The 22,901-nt window shown below is 32.8% G+C and overlaps 1 protein-coding gene across 1 annotated transcript; it reads right to left on the reverse strand.

The window, feature by feature from the left end:
• Positions 1–41: 41 nt before the first annotated feature.
• Lkb1 (Lkb1/serine/threonine kinase 11) lies at positions 42–6,317 on the reverse strand. The gene is made up of 5 exons (XM_073963045.1): positions 5,503–6,317; positions 5,114–5,436; positions 4,852–5,046; positions 651–814; positions 42–592 (listed from the first exon to the last, which is right to left on the reverse strand). The coding sequence occupies exons 1-5, from the start codon at positions 6,145–6,147 to the stop codon at positions 360–362; spliced, it is 1,560 nt and encodes a 519-aa protein (XP_073819146.1). The 5' UTR covers positions 6,148–6,317; the 3' UTR covers positions 42–359.
• Between the last annotated feature and the right edge of the window lie 16,584 nt (positions 6,318–22,901).

Here is a 22,901-nt window from a genome sequence, read left to right on the forward strand (position 1 = left end):
AAATCACTATTTGAATATTTTAAACTCAATCCAAAAAATTATTTTCTTCCATATTTTCATTGTTTTTATTATTTTTTATAAACTATGTTTCAAATGGAAAATTATATGGTTCAACAACTAAAAATATACACAAATTATTTAGTCTAATCGATTGCAGATATAACTAAATAAATACTATAACAACAAAGGAATATTATAAACTGAAGTATTCCAAGTGATAAGCCAACAAAAGGAAGAAAAATGTACTATGTAATTTGTGTTTCCTTGCATTAGAAAAGGTGAATAGAATACTACTGCATGGATTTGTTTTACTAAAGGGGCATGTGATTGAGGTTAAACGTTTACTTTTCCGAAATCTTTTATGAGGGACGACAATTGGATAATTTTCGAACGGAAATACACGACGTAAGTTTTTTTGCTCGCCTTTTCAATGAGGATGATTTCTTCTCCTTTGTGTGGTGGGAAGCTGAATTGGAACAAGATTGTGCATTGTGATAACTGCTGGATGATGCTGCCATAGTTGCAAACGAGTTGTGCTGTTGTTGGGCTTTAATTTCGGCTGCAGCAGCTGCAGCTTTACGTGCCAACTCCTCTGCAATAAAATAAATATGTTAATACAAAAACAATTTCTATGATTAAATAAATCTTACGATTTAAATCATGTTCGGTAAAGTACACTTCTTCTAAATCTCTGTCCGTTTCATAATGGTAGGCATCTAAATAAGGCAGTACTGTGGAACGGCGATATTTATCACTTTTCAATGGAGGAATGGGTATCGGTGGTCCTTTTTCTTCAGGCGCTGAAATAAACCAACTGAAAACACATTTGCATGAATTGAGTGTGTTTTTATGAATTCTCACAAAGCTATCAACGTAATTCAAATTGAACAAATAAAAAGGCCCTTTTTACTTTCCCTAATTTCATTGTTTTATATCACATGTTATTTCTTTGCTACAAAACAATAGGGCATAAGCATTTACACAATACAACACACATACAGTTTGTCAAGTAATTGTTTTCGAACCAAGAAAACTAACATTTTTCTGTATTAATTAATGAAAAAATACTGATAATTGTGATAAAAATGTCGGGTTTTTTGCAAAAATTAGTTGGACGACTTATTTAAGACAAGATTGGATGTATAAATAAAAAATTTACCCACGTAGTCCAACAAAAAATAATGAAAAGCAATAACTACATGTAATGCAAGTTGTCAAATAAATGTTTTCGAAATGTAATGGAGGTTCCAATATACCCCATATTTTCGGTAAATACTTGAAAATCAGGACAATTTATGAATTTAATTTTTAACAGGGAGTAACTACTAACAAGTATCAACAATATTAGTCATCGAATATCCGTACTAGGAGGGTTACCATATGGACCAAGGGAGTACCAGGTCATATTACATGTAAATTGGGTCCTGTAGGTTTTAAACCGGGAATATTTGAAAACTAAGACGTTTTATGAGTTTCTTTAGTTCACTAGGACGGATTGTCATAAACTAAAAAAAATTACCTTCAGAATTATTAAATCAGGAGGGTTGCCAGATGTACGAAAAAGGTACCAGGTTATACAAGCAGTAAATGAGACCACCTGAATCCATAACCAGGGCTTAAGATTTGTTTATTTATCTCAAATTGAATTAATGGATGAAACAATTCTCTAAAACAAATCATGACATAAAAGTACAAATATCGCTAAGAAATACAAATGCAAGATATTGTCAGTCTATACTGATTTTATAATGGACATCCGATGTCAACTGTTTAGAGCCAGTTCAGAGGACTTCTGTAAGTTTTTAGGCTTCCATGGTAACATTGAAGCATTATTTTGCCGCTAGCATTATTTTTCCCTTAAAAAATATGCTGAGTAGTATTGCAGAGTACACGAAATGATTCCAATAGGTCGTAGTAGGCATTTCTGAAAATTGTCGAAATCTGTACCCCATACATTTCTAAGCAATATTAGTCTCTTACTGCGATATTTCCGATAGTTTCGTGAAATGTTATTACCTCTTAATTAATATTAAGTGAAACAACAAACTTCGGTGCCCTGTTTTGAGACACAGGTGGTCTTGTTTACTGTTTATATAACCTGTAGTGCGATTCTGTAACTTTTTTTAATAACGAACCGACATCGTTAGTTAACGAAAATATTCGGTTGAGTTAACGAATGTGCTATTCTGTAACTTTATGTTACCGATTGTATAAATCGGTAGCACATACCGACGAATATCGATGGAAAGACAAATTGTCAAAATTATATTTTAATATTTATTATTGTATTTTTAAGTTGAAAATGTTATTTCTTCGCAACTACAGAAGACAAAACGCGTAACGAAGAAAACATATCTCTTTTTAGAAGTAATGTGCCTACAATGGGTGTTTGCATGTATCCCAACAATGCGTTTCCCAAGGGTAACTTCAACGTCAAGTTTGTATGTAAGTACTTCTAGGAGATAAGTAAACAGTACAAACATATCATAGATTTTGGTGTTTTTTTAGAATATTTTGCATTAATCTCCACGTAAAGGGATCACAACGCAAAATATAGAATATCTCCGATTTATGTGTTTTAAGTGGACAGGAACTTGTCTGGCGGACCAACAAATTTGCCTGCAGTCTCAGGAAGTACACACCGTCTGTGTTGCAGTGAAAGAAGATTAATAGATATATGTAATCAGAATCGTTGCTCAAAAGGTCATGTGTGTGTGTGATATAAAAATATAAATGTAGAATCCTAATTGTATGTATTTAAATCGCTGTTTTATTTAGTTTTTCTAATTACAAAGGTAGGGTCATATTTTTTGGATTGTGGCGCTTTGAAAGCAAATTCTGAATAGCGCAATAAAAAGAAGAACTAGATGAAGATTGAGGTTTAAAATATAACATGACTTAAGCCTGTCCCTTCAGTGATTTTCGTGGATCCACGTTATCGTCATTTGAGTTTATATATTCAGATCTTCATCTCACGCCCACATTAAACAGAATTTCTCATAGTGGAGAATATGAATAGTTCGGAAATACGAACTTATACGCCATTTTTAGTATTCTTATTGTTAGTGATGCTGAGTTTAAATCTATAATATTACCACAGAACAAAGTAGGTTATAAGAACACTATACACGTTTTGGCCTCAATACGGCATTAAAGCCAACTAAAGTCTCCTAGAAAGATTGTGTTAAGCGCATTGGTATAGGTCTTATATAAAAGTGCAACACTTGAGTTCTTTTAAAACTTTAGCTAACGTTTTCCCTCTTTAAAAATAAAGACAAATATTAGCGTAGCCTTGATATGTATTGTAAAATGGGCTTCGGCAGTACCGATTTGATTGATGCTACATAAAGACCGTCCAAGACCGTCGAAGATCTAAAATTTTCCCTTTGACGATCTTTATGTAGCTTTAATAAAATCGGCGCTGGCGAAAGAGCAACTATGGCGGAGCTGCCCATGTATCCTACATAGTTAACCCTTATGTTAATGACTTAAGAAGATTTTTTCTCAATAAGGCGGAATTTATCTTGTATACCCTTCTTATTAACATAACATATGTTCAAATAAAAACGCCTTTGTTAAGAGAAATCGGCTAAATATTGCAATCATGTACTGTCGTTAAGACTTAACAACTACTTTTTTTTGGTTGTTAACTTAACAATAATTTTCGGTAATTAACGACAAAATTTACCGACAAAAATCGTTAAAATTGGTTACAGAATAGCACTTACCGAAAATTATCGTTAACTACCGACATTCGTCGTTAATTCTGTCGTTAAGGAGTTACAGAATCGCACTACTGGTACCTTTTTCGTACATCTGGCAACCCTCCTGATTTAATTATTCTGAAGGTAATATTTATTTTAGTTGATGACAATCCATCCTAGTGAACTAAAGAAACTCATAAAACGTCTTAGTTTTCAAATATTCCCGGTTTAAAACCTACAGGACCCAATTTACATGTAATATGACCTGGTACTCCCTTGGTCCATTGGTAACCCTCCTAGTACGGATATTCGATGACTAATATTGTTGATACTTGTTAGTAGTTACTCCCTGTTAAAAATAAAATTCATAAATTGTTCTGATTTTCAAGTATTTACCGAAAATATGGGGTACATTGGAACCTCCATTACATTTCGAAAACATTTATTTGACAACTTGCATTTCATGTAGTTATTGCTTTTCGTTATTTTTTGTTGGACTACGTGGGTTAATTTTTTTTATTTATACATCCAATCTTGTCTTAAATAAGTCGTCCAACTAATTTTTGCAAAAAACCCGACATTTTTATCACAATTATCAGTAATTTTTTCATTAATTAATACAGAAAAATGTTAGTTTTCTTGGTTCGAAAACAATTACTTGACAAACTTTATATTTGAATGTGCAATGAAAATAAAGACGTCGGAACTCAAATTTTGCGCGACCAAATAACTCAATTAAAAAAAAAACGAAATATTTCTGACGATGAAGATTCTGTCAAAGAATCACGAGATATTGAATTTTATAAAGAAATATTATCATTTCGAACCTATCATTCTGTGAGATCATTCCGACGTTTATATTTGATAAAGATAATGTATATAAATCCTCAAGAGTTTTGTTTCTATATAATTGTGATTAGTTACAAAATGAGAAGCTGACTTCCAATAACATCATTTACTTTGTGTACCAAAAATATAAGTGTTAAATTTTACAATAGATGTTTGGTATATATATTGCATAAGTATGCAAATTTATATCCTGGCAAGTAGAAAATCAGTTTAATAATTATCCAGCGCATATATATAATATTTTTCTACCGGAAATACGTGCTCGGATAATGGAAATGTAAGATAGTTAACTACTTACGGATCTTGTCGTATCTGCTGTATCGAATAACGTTTTTCCGGGTTGTCCTGCAACATTCCCAATATCAAAACAGCAAGCTTATCATCTAGCTTGAAAAGCCAATCGGGGGCCTTCCACTGGCCACGACCAATACTTTCAAGTAATCGATATATATTGTCGCCATCAAATGGATACTTCCCTGTGCACAGATTATACCTGGAAATGGAATGATATGCTCACTTAACATCCAAATTTACACTTTAAATTCTCCCTTTTGATTTACAGAGTGACTCCACTGCTCCAAATATCAACTTTTGTACCCGAAAATGATTCCAGACCATTTGCGATTTCTGGCGGCTGGAACGCGGGAGATCCTTGCCCTGTTGTACATGTATCATCAGATGCAAACAACTCTAGTTGCTCAGCAACGCCGAAATCTGATATCTTTAATGTTTCATCTAATGTCAATAGTAAATTTCCTGGCTTAATGTCCTTGTGTATTACACGCATGCCATGCAAATATTCCAGTCCATTAATTAACTGTCGAAAATATCGATGGGCTTGATAAAGCGGTATCTTCTTTTCGGGGGCATTGTCCAGCATTTCCTAAAGAAAACAATCCAGGTTCTAAATATATATTATACCTTAATATGATTTAGCTATTAAACATACCTGTAGACCTCCAACACAATATTCCATAATAAGATACATCTTTTGTTTTTCGTCGTTATACAAAACGTCTAGCAGAGCCACAACATTTTTATGTTTCAACTGTTTTAATAACTTAATCTCCCTTTGAACGTTTTGTTCGCCGTTGGGTATGCGTCTCAACTTGCGTCTAGTTAATATTTTTACCGCTCTTCTACAAAGATTCTCAGAATCAAGCACCTCTTTTACTTTGCCATATGATCCTTCTCCCAGTACATCGCCCATTACATATTTTCCTACCATTTTAATATTTTTCTTTTTCTGCTGATATATAATTTCCGCACTATCTACACGATTGAACATGTTACCAATATCCAGCGTTGCCAGGTCAAGGGTGTCAACCATGTCGTCGTCCAACCATGTTACTTGGTGATGACCTGCTTCATCAGGGTGTAAAAATTGTGGCTCCTGGCCAATTTCTTCACAAAAGTTGTCATCTGCTCCTGCGTTCGGATATGTGTCAATGTGAAATTTACTGTTTGACATTATAACAGTGGTGCTAAGGCCGCCAGCGGACTTTTCTGGAATTCCTCCTCCTTGGCGATGTGATTCTATCATTTGATCATGACCTTCTATTTGCACTTCCATGGCGACATGGGCGATAGTCATTTGTTAAGTGTGTCTCACACTTCTCCCTATGGCGTTGATTTTGAAGGAAGTATTAAATATATTAATATAAATCACGAAGAGGAGACACTTGATAAAATGAAATTGAAATTGAAGAATGAAGGAATATCGAAAACATACTTATTCACTGTAAAATAGTGACATTTTTAATCATAGGTGAGGTACAGCTATCAATCGATTTGAGTGTCTCGGAGATGATAACACAAAAATCAAATCTCTTTTATAACCTGTAGTAGGTCTGTTCGATAACCCAAAACTTTGTACAAATTTGTACAAACTTTTACAAAATGCTGTTCGATAATAAACTTTTTCAATAAAGGGAAATGAGAAGTAGTTGCAAGTACTTGCAAATATGTTTTAATTGCGAAGTTAGGGCATTTTTGGGTTACCGACAAAAATCGGTCAAATTAAAACGCAAAATTGTGAATGAAAAGTTAATATAAAAGTTGAAATCACTGTTGCTATCGGTAGAACTTTGCGACTACTTTTTATCGGTCGCTAACTTACCGAATAATATCGTTAATTACCGAAATTATAAGCATTTTATTTTTAACGATTTTTGTCGATAACAAAAAAATGCGTTCGAGAATCCCGCTACTGACATGGCCCAATTTTACAGGTCCTCTCTCAAAAACAGCTGATTTCGATTTGGGCTGTCAAAATTCATATTTGTCATTTGAATTCGCAGTGAGTTAGGGAGATGCCAAGCTGTAAATATTCACTTATGAATTTTACAAGAGAGCGCGCAGCTAGGATGCACTCTATTTTGCTTCCACAGCACACAGCTAGGATGAAATCCGTTTTCGATCCAAATCACAGCTTTCGATGTAGTCGTTTGGATTGAATTTAAAGGCACTCTTCGGATGGTGTTTTTAATCAATCTAAAGATGCAGTAAAAATGCAAGCTATTGCGAAATATCCCAGAATAAATAAAATGCATTTATTATTTGTGTAAAACAAGAACAAAGAACTTTATTATATAAACATAAATTAAAAAAAGTTTCCATTAAATTCAATCACATTTGAGCTCACTTCCTCCGTTCCCGATTTAATCCAAGAGCATATGATTTTCTTTCATCATCCTAAATTTTTTATGTTGCCTTCCCATCACTAGTTCAGCTTCCGACATGGACTCCAACTCCACTCCATTAAAAATTTCCGTCTCGTGAATTACCGCAAAAATGTTCGCAACTTAAGTTGTTATGGTAACATGGGGCGCCTTCGCCACGTTTTTGTTCAAAATGTTCTCATACCGACACCGTTAAAGTTTTTTCAAATATTATTTTTGGTAGAAATATTAGCATGTCTTGACTATAAGTTTTGAGATATAAATGGTTATAATTTTGTTTTTAAAATATTATTTTTGAGAATTTACAAAATGTGTGAAAAGTGGCCGGGGCGATTTGTATGGAAGGAAAAAAGTGTTATCGGGCGCCTGGAGTTTCTGATTCTTGGGATTGTACTGAGCAAAAAAGTCAACTAGACCATATGTCTACGGTGAAAATCGAGCCCCCGGATTTTGACTTGAAGTTTTTTTCAAGGATTTTCGGATATTTTGGCATATAACAACCAAACCACTGATATTTTCGATCCAACACAAAGACAACAATTGTAGCCAAGACAATAATAAAGAACTCTCTAGTACATCCCAAAAGCATTGGAACGCTCCTTCAGGGAGTTATGGCCTCGAGAAGGTGCACATTTTTCGGAAAATATCGATAAATGACACTGTGCTACAAAATGGGACTCAAATTCAGTGGGTAGAAAATCCCTTTTGGAGATAAAAGCCCTTGGTGAGTGTACTAAGAACCCAAAAGGAAATTTTCACCATAGGTCATGTTTCCGAGATATCGCATGATTAATGGTTTAATTTTGGCCCCTTAATTTGCGAGAAAATAGCTTTATATCTCTGTTAAGCGTTATTGTAGCTTCATTTTGAGATTATATGTCTTCAGTCAAATCGAGTGGTGAATCTTTTTGTAGAATATGTTATCCCTCTAACTCATGGCCCAATTATACAGGTCCTCTCTCAAGCGAATTCAAACAATAACAAAGATTTGAAATGTCAAAATTCATAAACAAAGGCGAACAATTTGTTTTCGCAGACAAGGAATATGTTCGAGGCGAATTTCTTTATTGTCAATTAAGGTAGATGCATACATAACATTTTCCGAGAAAAAGTTGTTGACGCAGTTATTTTTGTTTGGCGTAACAGAAAATACCAGCTAATCGATCTTTAACTGCCAAAATAAGTTATTGTAAATTAAATTCTAATACAAAACACGATAAATGTTGACATTTTACGTGTACAACATAAGTTGATTTGTTTTCTTTTTTCGATATACATCTACCTGTTCCTCTACAGTTTGACATTTCTCTACCTCACAGCGAATTCAAATGACAAATATGAATTTTGACAGCTCAAATCAAAATCATTTGTTTTTGAGAGAGGACCTTTATAATTGGGCCATGATTAAAATTTTCCGTCACGTGAATTACCACAAAATTTTTCGCAACTTACGTTTTTATTTCTTTATTTTATAAAAAATTCTTAGAAGTTTATACACTCTTTTTTGTTTTTGGAAAAAATAATTTCGCCAGCGGCGGATAGGGATTAACAAACTGGCTCGTTTTGTAGGGATCATTAAGCAAGTGCATATAAAATGTATCCAACGGAGTGAATTTTTCATAACTCCGAGTGGACTGCATCGAAGGATGTAGTGAAATCATAACTCCACATGCACAACTTCCAAATTTTTTTGTTGGGATCATGATGCAGTAAAAATGCCAGCCATTGCGAAATATGCCAGAATAAATAAAATTCATTTTTTATTTGTTTAAAGCAAGAATATTAAGAACAATATTATTAGAGTTGTGTAGTTCCGGAAAGAACTAGTTCCAAGGAACTATTCCGGACAAGGAACTATTGGAACTATATCCGACTCTTGCATTTATATAGTTCATATAGTGCCAGTCGTGCATCCTTTCGTTTTCATTCCTTTGCGAAATATGCCAGAGTAAATGAAATTTATTTTTTATTTGTTTAAAGCAAGAATATTAAGAACATTATTACTATAGTTGTGTAGTTCCGGAAAGAATTAGTTCAAGGAAATATATTATATATATTAAGTACATTATTACTAGAATTGTGTAGTTCCGGAAAGAACTAGTTCCAAGGAACTATTCCGGACAAGGAACTATATCCGGCTCTTGCATTTATATAGTTCATATAGTGCCAGTCGTGCATCCTTTCATTTTCTTCCTTTGTCGAAGGTCACACTAGAGTGGTTTCATAGAAACTTTTAGGTATTTATTGATCGAGTTGCCCACTACAGCAACTTCATGATATCACTCTACTGTGGAACTCGACCTATTAACCCTTGTTTTCAAGAAATTGTTTCAATGAAACACTCTAGTGTGATCAAGGTCTTTATTTCCACACTCACTTCGATCTTTCTCGTTCGGTTTGTTCATCATTCAGATGCTGTCACATTGGAGTTATGAAAAATACACTCCGTTGGATACAATTTATAATATAACTACAGCAAAAACCAGTTCAGTGAAATATCAAAAATGTTTTCCAAAAATAAAGCGATTCAAACAATTTTTTAAAAAAAATGTTGTTAGGCAGATAATAATAAAAGCATTATTACAAAAATCGTTATCGATCCGTGTTTTTTCAAACTTGTGAACTCTAAAATCCAAAAGGCACAATTCGCCAAAAAAACTTTTTAAAATGATAAGTTCAGTATAATTATTTTTTGATAATGAAGAAAATGTACAGGACATGGCATCCATTAGAAGAAATTTGAGCGACAAGTCGAATCCATTGGAATTGCCATCTGCACCAGCGTTGCCAGTATTTTTTGACCTCTTTTCCCCAACTTGTCCAAAACTTTTCCCCAAAATTCCCCAGATTTTATTAAATTTCCTCAAAAAAATCCCCAAACATTTTTCAACAAATAACTACTATTGAAATTCATATCATTAAATATGGTTCAAAATTGCCTCAAATATCAGCGTAAAATTGTTTGTAAGTTTTAAAAAAATGCATATTTGTACCCAGCAAAAAAATTTGGAAGTTGTGCATGTGGAGTTATGATTTCACAACATCCTTCGATGCATCCACACGGAGTTATGAAAAATGCACTCCGTTGGATACAATTTATAAGCAGTTGCTTTAGAGATCCCTACATTTATTCTAAAAATAAGAGAGAGTGTATACATGTCTAAGAACTTGTTATAAAATAAAGAAATAAAAACTTAAGTTGCGAACAAATTTTGCGGTAATTCACGAGACGGAAATTTTTAATGGAGTGGAGTGCAGTTGGAGTCCATGTCGAAAGCTGAACTAGTGATGGGAAGGCAACATAAAAAACCTTTAGGATGATGAAGGAAAATTAGATGCGCTTGCGTTATTTGGAGAACGGAGAAAGTAAACTCAAATGTAGTTGAATGTAATGGAAATTTTTTTTTAATTTGTTTTTATATAATAATGTTCTTTGTGTTATTGTTTTATGCAGCAATAATAAATGCATTTTATTTATTCTGGGATATTTCGCAATGGCTTGCATTTTTATTGCATCTTTAGGCTGACTAAAATGCAATCCGTAGAGTGCCTTTAAATTCAATCCAAAACACTACATCAAAAGCTGTGATTTGGATCGAAAGTGGAGTGCATCCTAGCTGTGTGCTGTGGAAGCAAAATGGAGTGCATCCTAGCTGCGCGCTCCCTTGTAAAATTCATAGAAAAAGATGTACTCTAACGGCACTTATACTGTACACTTGTAGTGATTCAACTGCATCCGCGAATGCAAACTTTTGCTGGGTATTACAACTGTGACCAGTTAGTATATGACGCGTGTTATTTGTGCGCCACGCGTGAGCTACTACTATTCACCTACAGACATTAAAAAAGTTCAGGGACTGGATTCTTGTTCTATGAAAATTTGAAATGAAAAATATTTCCTTTATAAATGGTCTGTTCCTTTACTTTTGAAAGTGGTAAAACCGGCAAAAGTAGCAAAAGTTGCAATCTGTTTCCATATGAATTTTATGGTGTCTGAAGTAAAGGAACGCTTTTAGAGTAAAAAGTTGTAAAACTTGAAGATTCTTGCACGTAAAGGAACAGAGCTAATATTTTTCATTTGGCATTTATTTCCTTTATAAAAGTTTTCATTTCAAATTTTCATAGAACAAGAATTGAGTCCCAGTAGTGGAATTCTGTAATACATTTTTCGGGTTACCGACAAAAATCGGTAACTTTAAAATGCTTATAACTTCGGCAATTAACGATATTTGTCGGTAAGTTAACGACCAATAAATAGTAATCGTAGAATTCTACCGATAGCAAGGGTGTTGTTGTTAATTTTACTAATTTTTGTCGGAAACTCAAAATATGAGTTACAGAATTCCACAACAGATAATCTGAAGTAATTAGTCAAAAAAGAAATTCCCCAAAAATCCCCAAATATTTTTCAGATTTCCTCAAAATTTTCCCCATTCCCCAAGTCGAAATTTTTTTCCCCATTTCAAATAAAAATTCCCCAATTTGGGGAAAAATCCCCAATACTGACAACGCTGATCTGCACTGTAAAGCTGGGTACTAGATCTGGAAAAAAATCGATGGCACTATCGATAATATCGATTTGTTATTTAAAAATTCAATATTGACAGATAGTTTTGCCTATCGATAATATCGGAATAAAAACCCCTAAGTCGAAGGTCACACTAGAGTGGTTTCATTGAAACTTTTAGGGATTTTTAAATCGAGTTCCTCACTACAGCCACTTCATGATTTTACTCTAGTATGGAAATCGACCTAGGAACCCTGGATTTCATGAAATTGTTTCAATGAAACCATCTAGTGTGACCATGGACTAACCTGAAATCCATTGAAATAAATAGAAATTTCGCTGCTTTTCGGTTATGTGTGTGTAGGAAAGTAAGTCCGTAGTCACACCTACACATTTTTCGGTAAAATAAAATGTATTTTTTTACATTTTTTATAAAATAAAAGCATTTGTTTATTCTCCTTTACATTTCTGTGAACTACTTTTGCATAATTTCAAGAAAATCATTGACATTTCCGCCATTTTTATCTCCAAATTAATGGCGATGACAACTTAACGATAATATCGATAGTGATCGATATTTTAAAACATTATATCGAAAATATCTAATGTTGGGAATATCGATGGTTTGCCAGCTCTACTGGGTACACATTGTCAGTCATGGTAGAACAAACCAGGGGCTGGATTCTTGTTCTATGAAAATTTGAAATGAAAAATATTTCCTTTATAATTTATTTTCATTTGACATTTATTTCCTTTATAAAACTTTTCATTTCAAATTTTCTTAGAACAAGAATTGAGCCCCAGGTAAAGTAAATACTGCAACAAATACAACTCAACAACAACCACATAGAAATTTGTTTTTGTTTGTAAACGTTAGTGTCAACGTACATGTAAACAAAATAAGGAAATGTCCATAAATTATTGGAATTTAAAAAACTAAGCATTTTTCACATTTGATTGAATATTTTGGAAAACATTAATGAAAACTCGTTAGATTTTCAATATGAATGTTTCTATATCATTCCACTAAATGCATAATTTCTCGCAGAAAGTAGAATTCTTGCAAAAATGTTTGGGGTTACTGGTAATTCATTGAAAAAAAAGAAGCTGTTTCAAACTTTTTGCTGGGCATGATTGTCAGTTTTGAATGACAGCTTTGTTGGTGCTTGTAGTGTGGCCGTTCATTTATGTCTTTCATCATGCAACCACAAAATATTTTGTTGTTTGCTGGACGGTTGGACAGTTATCGATAATTGCAAAAAATCGTCATTCAAAACTGACAATGTGTACTGTACTTAAGTTGAAGCTCATGTTGGAAAGATCTGTATAATCAGTAAATTATTTTAGGTTTAAGGCGTATTTTCGATTGAAAGGATGCCTTAGTTTATATTGTGGAAACGTTAAAGGATGACTTCAAAGTAAGTTACAGATCAACTGAAATACCCCCACTTTTAAAAGTGTGCGCTGCGTTGAGATTTTTTGCGGAGGGAAGTTTCCAAAAGTCCCATGACAATATCAAAGTATGTAATATCACCTTTACAACGATGATAAGTAGATTGTCATAGGTGGTCTAACAACAGAGATATAGCAATAGTCGGTAATGCATCCCTTTTTCCATTTTTTGTGCAATCACACTACAGGTCGGAATTCTGATCGGATCACCAAATTTTCGGTGTTGATGAGGGTCCCGGAGGGGAAGAAGTCTATTGATTTTGGTGATCGTCGGATAATATTCAGGGGTCGGAATGGGCAAAAACCTTATTTGGGGAAAAAGTCAACGTTTTATTTCAAAGCGAATATCTCCGCATCTATAATGGGCTTATCAAAAGCAAAAGTCAAACAACGAAGATATCGCAGTAGTCGCTAACACAAACCTACTTTTCATTTTTGCGATTTTAGTTATAATGACGAATATCACAGCTTTGGATGGGGAGCTTCCAAAAGCAAAGCCTGATTATGTGTGTGTTCGTTTACTCAAAATTTGTACTAATTGTTACTGGATGTTGTTCGTTTACTCTACAATTCAATACAAAAGACCTTAGTCGATTACAAGAAGTTACTGGACTTGTACAAATTTGTACAAATTGTTGAGTAAACGAACACACCTTATGGAAGTAGAATATCCCACATTTACAATGACGTAAAGTAGGTTGGAGTAGGTGGCCAAATAACGGAGATATAGCAATAGTCGGTAATACATCCCATTTTAATTTTTTTTTTTCGAAATTTTAGGTGTTAATGGGGGTCCCACAGAGGAAGAAACCTACTGATTTTGATGATGGTCGGATAATATTCAGGGGTCGGAATGGGCAAAAACTTATTTGGTGAAAAGGTCAACGTATTATTTCAAAGTAGAAAATATCACGTTTACAACGATGTAAAGTAGGTTGTCGTAGGTGGTCAAACAACAGAGATATCGCAATAGTCGGTAATGCATCCCATTTTCCGATTTTTTTGTAATCACGATACAGGTCGCAACTTTGATCGGATCGTCACGAATTTTTTGGGAGTAGATGCGGGTGATAGTCGGATAATATTCAGAACTCGGAATAAGCAAAAAGCTTATGTAGCTTATGTAGAGCTTATGTAGTTATTGTGGCCTGTTTTGATCGCATATCTTTAAACCAAATTAGTAAAGCATCCTCAACATTTTTATGTAATCTTGTCCTTTGTCTTTTCATCAAAACATTTCTGTTTTGATCCATTACATTGGTGATACATTGCTTATATTTTACAATTCGACTTACTGTCGTGGCACTACGCTTATAATGTTCATAAATCTCTCTTCTGGAACACCTGATTTCAGTTTTTCTATAATTTCTATCTTTTCTTTAATAGACAAACACTTATATTTACTGGACATGTTAGATTTCTTGGAAATAATTTGAACATTATGTTCTTTTAATTCTTTGCTTATTTTGTTTTTGTTTCACTTATTCAAGTTAAAAGGAATTAGAAGATTCAACTTATCTAAATATGAATTATATACATATGTATATCAAATCCCGTCATTATCTTCTCTTCTAATGAATTTGAGCAGTTGCTATTATATAAACTAAATGGCATTTTTCAGTAAAGCGGAGTAACTTCAATAGAAATTGCAATAATTGACTTCAAAAATCATTTCAGTTATCCGATATTTTCGGTTATGCGGAGTTTCAGTAATGCGGAGTAAAATGTGAGAAATTGACCAAAAAATGTAATGGTGCAGGAACTCAATTCCAGTTATCCAATATTTTCCAGTTAAGCGACTTACAGTAAAGCGGAGTCCACTGTACCCACTGTATCTACCTCAAACGGATGCTGACATTTTGACATTTTTGTTTTTTGAATTTTTGCTCTAATCGGGACGCGCAGCTGGATTTCCCTAAAGGCTTATTATTTGATTGTAGTACTCGCGATTTCGCATTTTTTAATGTATAACATGAGGGTGTAGCCCTCACAGGATCACAGTAATCTGCGCCCAAACACGAAATTTTTGTGCGTAAATTTTTCTCAAAAACCTATTTTTTTGGTTTAAAATGTACAAACGTCATTCGATTTCCGTGGAAACCCGCGTAAATTTAGTTTCTTACGTTCTGAATCTAACAAGCCACGCGTAAAAATCCACCCACTAGATCGGCGGATATGATACCCCTCAAATTTCGAAAATTTGCAAAAAATTATTTTGAAAATATCGCATATTAAAACGCGTTTTGGATGTGTCAGTTCTACTTAAATAAATAGATGGATACGCGTGTTTAAACTGCGCGAAAACAGATATTTAAAAACTCTCGTAAATCCAGAAATATAATAGATTTTTCCTAAAAATTGAGTGCGATGCTACATCCACGGTTCTTGATGGATCGCATTGGAACGGCATAGAATGATGTATTTTTTAATGGTGATTATTGAAATCGGATGCGCATAAAATGTAAATGAACTTCGCGGAAATTATGATCATTTAACTGTACTTTGCACCCTAATATGCAGCGGATGCTACATCGTGGCCGCCAAATAGAATTTGACAAACTGTACATCAAATAAAAGGGATTGATTCGCTGTGTTGGGAAAGGGGTGCCGTGACATAACTCCCAACGGACATACATAACTCCCAAAACGATTTTGGGAGTTATGTCCGACTTGGTTTGCGGACATAACTCCCAAATTTTTTGGGAGCTATGTCCGTCCACCCTTAGCGGACATAAGTCCCAATGGGAGTTATGTCCGTTTTTAAAATTTAAGTGATTTTTATTTAAATACAATTTTTATTTCAAATGTAAAAGAAAAAAATTAAAAATTAACTTTAAGTTCATATGCATTTTTCATTCCAAAAAAAAAATGTATAATTGATTTAAAATTTTTAAGAAAATTAAGTACAAAATAAGTAGTAGCAATCTCAAATCGAATTATATTCAAAATTTGCCTTCCAACATAAACGAAAAATGCTGCCTACAGAAAATAAAAAGTTTTTGTTAAAATTCGCAGATACCTTCTGTAAATATTTTTAAAAAATCGCGCCAGTTTTTACGAAAATATTTTTACAATTTAAGAAGATAATTTTTTTTTTTAAATATTTAAATACTTTCTGAAAAACGAAAAGCTCGAAAAAGCAGGCGCGCGATTTTTAACAAATATATTTTCACAACTTAAGAAAATATAACAGCTGAAGTTACAGGCAAATTCGGACTGGGAAAACGGAATGAAAGAGGAGAGAAATTGATTCAGTTTTGCCAAGAATATAAATACAAAATCACCAACACATTATTTTGTCTTCACCCTAGGCGACTTTATACGTGGAAATCACCTCAGGATAATAATGGCAACATAGTAAGAAACCAAATAGACTACATTTTGATAAATAAGAGGTACTGTACGTGTGTGTCAAAATGTTCTACCTACCCTGGTGCTGATGTCCCCTCAGACCATAACCTTTTAATGTGCAATTTAAGAATTAAACTTGCTACCACTCGCAAGAAAAAGCCGGAACCAAGAATCAATATTGAAAAACTGAATGACCCATTAACGAAACAAACGATAAAGGAACAATTAAATGCCGATCTCATTGAAATAAATGCAACAATATATAATGTTGAAAACCTATGGAACCAAGTGAAAAAATCCATAAAAGATGTCACAAAAAATATAATTGGAACCAACATGTGCAAAAAAGAAGATCCATGGATAACGGATGAAATTCGAGCACTTCGGAAAGAAAGAAGTAAACACAAAAATGTAAACTATGAAAGATATTGGGAGATAAACCAAGAAATTAAAATCGCAACACGTGCTGCAAAAAATGAGCAAATAAATAAGCAATGTCAGGAAATTGAACGACTTAAAATACTTCATGACGACTTCAATCTCCACAAAAAATTAAAAGAGACATCTGGTATTTATCCAAAGAGATCGTCAACATTTATCTACAATGATAATAAAGTAGCAATTTATGAAACTGCAGAAAAGAAAAAACTATGGGAAGAATATATAAAGCAATTATTTATCGATCACCAACGAACATCCTTATCCAACTCTGGGGATGAAATTAATTTTACAGGGACACCCATTACTGAGAATGAATTACAACTAGCTATTATGTCAATGAAAGATAAAAAGGCAATGGGTCCAGACGAAATACCTGCCGAGGTACTTAAGTTAATAGACGGAAATAACACCAAGCTTCTTTTAAAACTATTCAACAATATATATAAAACAGGACAATATCCCCAAGATTGGCTCAAATCAACATTTATCACAATACCCAAGAAAAATAATGCGAAGACCTGCAGCGACTATAGACTAATAAGTCTAATGAGCCACGCTCTTAAAATATTTTTGAAAATAATACATAGACGAATCTATCCGATCTGCGAAGCACACATGGGACAAACACAATTTGGATTCAAGGAAGGCATGGGGACACGAGAAGCGTTACTAGCTGTACAAGTATTAATACAAAATTGTCGAGAGGTACAAAAAGATGTATTTTTATGTTTCGTAGACTACGAAAAAGCGTTCGATACGGCAAATCATGATAAATTGATAGAGATTCTACTTTCAATCGGATTGGAAGACAGTGACATAAACTGCATTAAAAACCTATACTGGAAACAGATAGAATACATTCAATTAGATAATGAATTAACTGACGATGTTCCAATTTCAAGAGGCGTAAGACAAGGCTGCATATTGTCCCCTCTTTTATTTAACATATATTCTGAGAAAATATTCGAAGAATATGTACGTGGAAAGAATATTGGTATCCAACTAAACAACACCTTAATAAATAACATACGCTATGCTGATGACACCGTATTAGTAGCAAGCAGCATAGCTGGACTACAAAAATTAATAGACGCAGTAACACAAAATAGCGAAATATACGGATTAAAAATCAACGTTAAGAAAACAAAATATATGGTAGTAAGCGGGAATCATGCCGACAATAATACGCCACTAAAGATAAATAACGATGAAATAGAGCGAGTGACAACCTACAAATACCTCGGAATTCAAATCAACGATAAATGGGACATATCAAGAGAAATTAAATGCCGAATAGAAATGGCAAGAAGCAATTTCTTCAAACATAACAAAGTTTTACTTAGCCACGACATAAGTCTTACTACAAAAATACGATTTGTAAAATGTTACATATGGTCCGTTTTATTGTACTCTGCGGAAACATGGACTTTGAAAGCTGTAGATGAAAAAAGACTGAACTCGTTTGAAATATGGATATATCGTCGAATTTTAAAGATCCCATGGACCGAGCGCATTACAAACGACGAAGTGTTAGAACGCATGCAAGTCGAACGCCAATTAATAAAAATTATAAAAACACAAAAAACCGCATATCTTGGTCACATTATGAGGCATGAAAAATATAAGCTTCTGCAAACAATTATCCAAACAAAAATCGATGGCAGAAGACCGAGAGGGCGACGGGAAACATCATGGCTCAAAAACATTCAAGACTGGACTGGACACCATAATGAAAGAACTCTTCTGAATGCCGCCAAAAACAGAAACTTATATATAAATTAATAAACTGATTTGTTAAATATACCAAATTATCATTATGTAATTGTATGATCGCTAAAACCCGAATACGGAATGGCAAATAAAGAAGAAGAAGAAAATATTTTTTTTGTAAAAATATTCAAATATTTTCTGAAAATCGAAAAGCGCCGCAGGCGAAAATATTTTTGAAAAAATCGCGCGATTTTTTACAAAAATATTTTCACTGTTTAAGAAGATAAAAAGTTTTTGTAAAAAATATTCATATGCTCTCTTTCTATTTTTGAAAAAATCGCGCGATATTTTCAAAAATATTTTCGCAAATTAAGAAAATAAAAAGTTTTTGTAAAAAATATTCAAACACTTTCTGAAAAATGAAAAGCGCCGCAGGCGAAAATATTTTTGAAAAAATCGCGGCATTTTTTACAAAAATATTTTCACAGTTTAAGAAGATAAAAAGTTTTTTTTACAAAAATATTTCCACAATTTAAGAAGATAAAAAGTCTTTGTAGAAATATTCAAATACTTTCTGAAAACCGAAAAGCGCCGCAGGCAAAAACATTAAAAAAAATCGCACGATTTTTTACAAAAATAATTTCACAATTTAAGAAAATAAAAAGTTTTTGTAAAAGTAATTTAAGAAGATAAAAAGTGTTTGTACAAATATTCAAATAATTTCTGAAAAACGAAAATATTTTTGAATAAATAGCGCGCGAACTAATTTTATGAAATCAGGAGGATTTTGTGGATACTTCGGTATTGTTTGTCACTTAGGCCTTCTCAAATGTATAATTCCGCTTACATTATAACTTCTACTCTAAAATTTAAAAAAATGTATAACTATAAATTTCAAAATTAAGCAAAGAAATAATTTATAAATTAAGAAAAAATCGTTGGGAGTTATGTCCGCAATTTTTTTGGGTGTTATGTCCGCTTTACTTTACGGACATAACTCCCAACGAATTTTGGGAGTTATGTCCGGGCACCTGGGAAAGGTGCCGTGACATAACTCCCAAATTTTTTGGGAGTTATGTCCGACCCCCCTTAGCGGACATAAGTCCCAATGGGAGTTATGTCCGTTTTTAAAATTTAAGTGATTTTTATTTAAATACAATTTTTATTTCAAATGTATAAAAGAAACAAAAAATTATAAATTAACTTTAAGTTCATATGCATTTTTCACTTCATAAAAAATTATAATTGATTTAAAATTTTTAAGAAAATTAAATACAAAATAAGTAGTAGCCATCTCAAATCGAACTATATTCAAAATTTGCCTTCAAACATATTTTAAACAAAAAATGCTGCGTACAGGAAAATAAGAAGTTTTTGTTAAAATTTACAAATACTTTCTGAAAAAAAAAATCGCGCGATAAAATAAATAAAAAATATTTTTTTTTTTAAATATTCAAATACTTTCTGAAAAATGAAAAGCGCCGCTGGCGAAAATATTTTTTAAAAAAACCGCGCGATTTTTTACAAAAATATTTTCACAATTTAAGAAAATAAAAAGCTTTTGGAAAAATTTTCATATACTTTCTGAAAACCGAAAAGCGACGCAGGCGAAAATATTTTTGAAAAAAATCGCGCGACTGTACGACAGTTGTAATTTTAAAGCCAAAAAAAGGTTTTTTTCAGAAAAGTTACGCACCAAATTTTCGCCTTTGGACTCCTATTACTAGGAAGCTGTACGGAGCACACTCATGAGATATACATCGAACGACGTGGAATCGCAAGTTCTACAATCCTATAAACTAGTTTCGATTATTATCTAGTTGCACCCTCTAATTATAAGAAAAATTCGAAAAACGCTGAAATTAAAACTTCAACATGTCAGCATCGATTTTAGGGGGATGCAGTGCATATATCGAAAAGTCATACACTAGAACCATGTTGCCCAAGGGGTATTCTTTAGTTCTCTCTTTGAGCACAGGTTTGAGTTTTGCGTGGTTTCGCCAGAAATCAAGAAAGAACACAAAAAAACTTGTTTACTTCAACACATTTTTTCCATTTTTTTTATATTACCACCAACGCAGCTTCCACGAAAATTATTTGTTATGGTCCGTATTATGAGATCGTGGCTAAAACACTTCAATTAATATAAATATATTCATATTTTATAAAATATATTAACAGTTCGCGACTTATTAAATGGTGAACCTCAACTTCAACGATTGTAAAACTTTTTTGAATATTACCATATATTCAAATACTTTCTGAAAAACGAAAATATTTTTGAAAAAAACGCACGATTTTCTTAACAACTATTTTTACAAATTAAAACTTCTCCCAACTGCTACTTACATAATTTCGGGCACAATTTCGTTTTTAAATAATTTTATGAAATCAGGAGGATTTTGTGGATACTTCGGTATTGGTTGGCACTTAGGCCTTCTCAAATGTATAATTCCGCTTACATTGTAACTTCTACTCTAAAATTTAAAAGAACGTATAACTATAAATTTCAAAATTAAGCAAAGAAATAATTTATAAATTAAGAAAAAAAATCGTTGGGAGTTATGTCCGCGATTTTTTTGGGTGTTATGTCCGCTTTGCTTCACGGACATAACGCCCAAAATCATTTTGGGAGTTATGTCCGGGCACCGTTGGAAAATCGGATGCGCATCATGTCATTTTCATAATTACGCGGTTTATATGCGTCTCAAATGTTGTAATATTCAATATAACATTATTTTAACGTTATGCCACAATTGGAATTCCTTGTGATTTAATAAAAGGTTCTAATAATATTATCCAATAGGAAAACTATAAGCGAAAAATTTGTTACAACGGAATATCATCATTATTGCGTGAAATTTTGACGAAAATGCCGAAGAACTCAAACATTTTTTCTTATAAAACCATAAAAAAAAATAAATTTAGAATAATATGATTTTAATTTTTCGTAATATTTTCTTCGTATTTTTGCAAATAACATGAATACTATAGCGCAACGATCAAAGTTAGTAACGAAAACAGATTTGGAATGCTGATTTTTTCTTAATCTATGTACCAAAAATCATTGATGTAGTATCAACAATTTTTTTTTGATTTTTTTTGAAATGGAAAAGACAATTTTAGACATTTTTCCTGATATATATCAGCAAAAATTTCGTAAAAGATATGACCGGGTTAGTTATGCTAATTAGAAACAAATCTAAAAAATCGCGGCTTAATACAGTAACCCTTTGCGATGATGCCAAAAAAATTCGAAAAGTTTCAATGGATTCGCGAAAAATTAAATTTGTTAAAAAATTTCACGTATTTACAAACATATTTTTGAAATAATACAATTCGCAACAATTCGCGAGTTACAATACCCCATACCTCAGTTTCAACACAAGTAAATTTTCTACAAAAAGGCCGATATGTGTATACAAGGCACATTTATATAAGGTAGAAGTGACAATCAGCTGTACTTTTACTTTTTTGTAAATTTGATTTTCAAAATGTAATAGGGTCTACCCATGAAATTTGGAACTTCCTGAGAAAATTTTTAGAACGACCCTATTATTCAATATTTTCTTTAACATTAAATTTTCAATAACAACAATGTTGTTTTTGTAAACTTGTTAGTTGTTGTAATACATGCATGTACCATATATAAATATGCCTTGTGTGTACATACATTAAACGACGTAAAATGACGAGTTAAGTAATCCTATTATCAGTTTTGAATATTATATTGTTGCACGTCCAATTTATTATTAAACCCCTGAAATTCTGGCTTCAAAATGTCAGCATCAAATGTCAGTGGACATATCGAAAAATCATACACTAATATCATGTTGCTCATGGAGTATTCATTGATTCTTTCTTTGGACATAGGTCCATGAAATGTAAAGTTAAGCCAGAAATCGGAAAGGAGAATAAAAAAACTTGTTGGCTTCAACCCATTTTATCCGTCTTTTCTACATTGACAGCGTCCACGTTAATTATTTTTAAAGGTCTATATTGTGAGACCACCTAAAACTCTTCATTTTAAAGAAATTCAGTCATATTATATAGAATATGTCAACAGTTCGCGAATTCTGAAGGGGTGAACCTCGGATTCATCATCGTGTTTCTCCCCCTGGCTACGTCGGTGCATCAGATTTTAATTAATTAAGTTCGACATTTATTAATCGATAAACTTATAAAGAAGGGAAAATAATAAACATA

This window comes from Musca autumnalis, unplaced genomic scaffold, assembly GCF_047663935.1.
Source record: "Musca autumnalis isolate F117 unplaced genomic scaffold, ASM4766393v1 scaffold_1, whole genome shotgun sequence".
In the NCBI taxonomy this organism is placed as follows: domain Eukaryota; kingdom Metazoa; phylum Arthropoda; class Insecta; order Diptera; family Muscidae; genus Musca; species Musca autumnalis.

What these genes read in the sequence shown, in the direction of transcription:
- Lkb1 (XM_073963045.1), bottom strand. Translation starts at nt 6,147, where the DNA reads ATGACTATCGCCCATGTCGCCATGGAAGTGCAAATAGAAGGTCATGAT. An exon ending in CAGCAGATACGACAAGATCC is followed by an intron (nt 815 to 4,851) that starts GTAAGTAGTTAA and finishes ATGTGTTTTCAG; the next exon opens with TTGGTTTATTTCAGCGCCTG. An exon ending in TACCGAACATGATTTAAATC is followed by an intron (nt 593 to 650) that starts GTAAGATTTATT and finishes ATTTTATTGCAG; the next exon opens with AGGAGTTGGCACGTAAAGCT.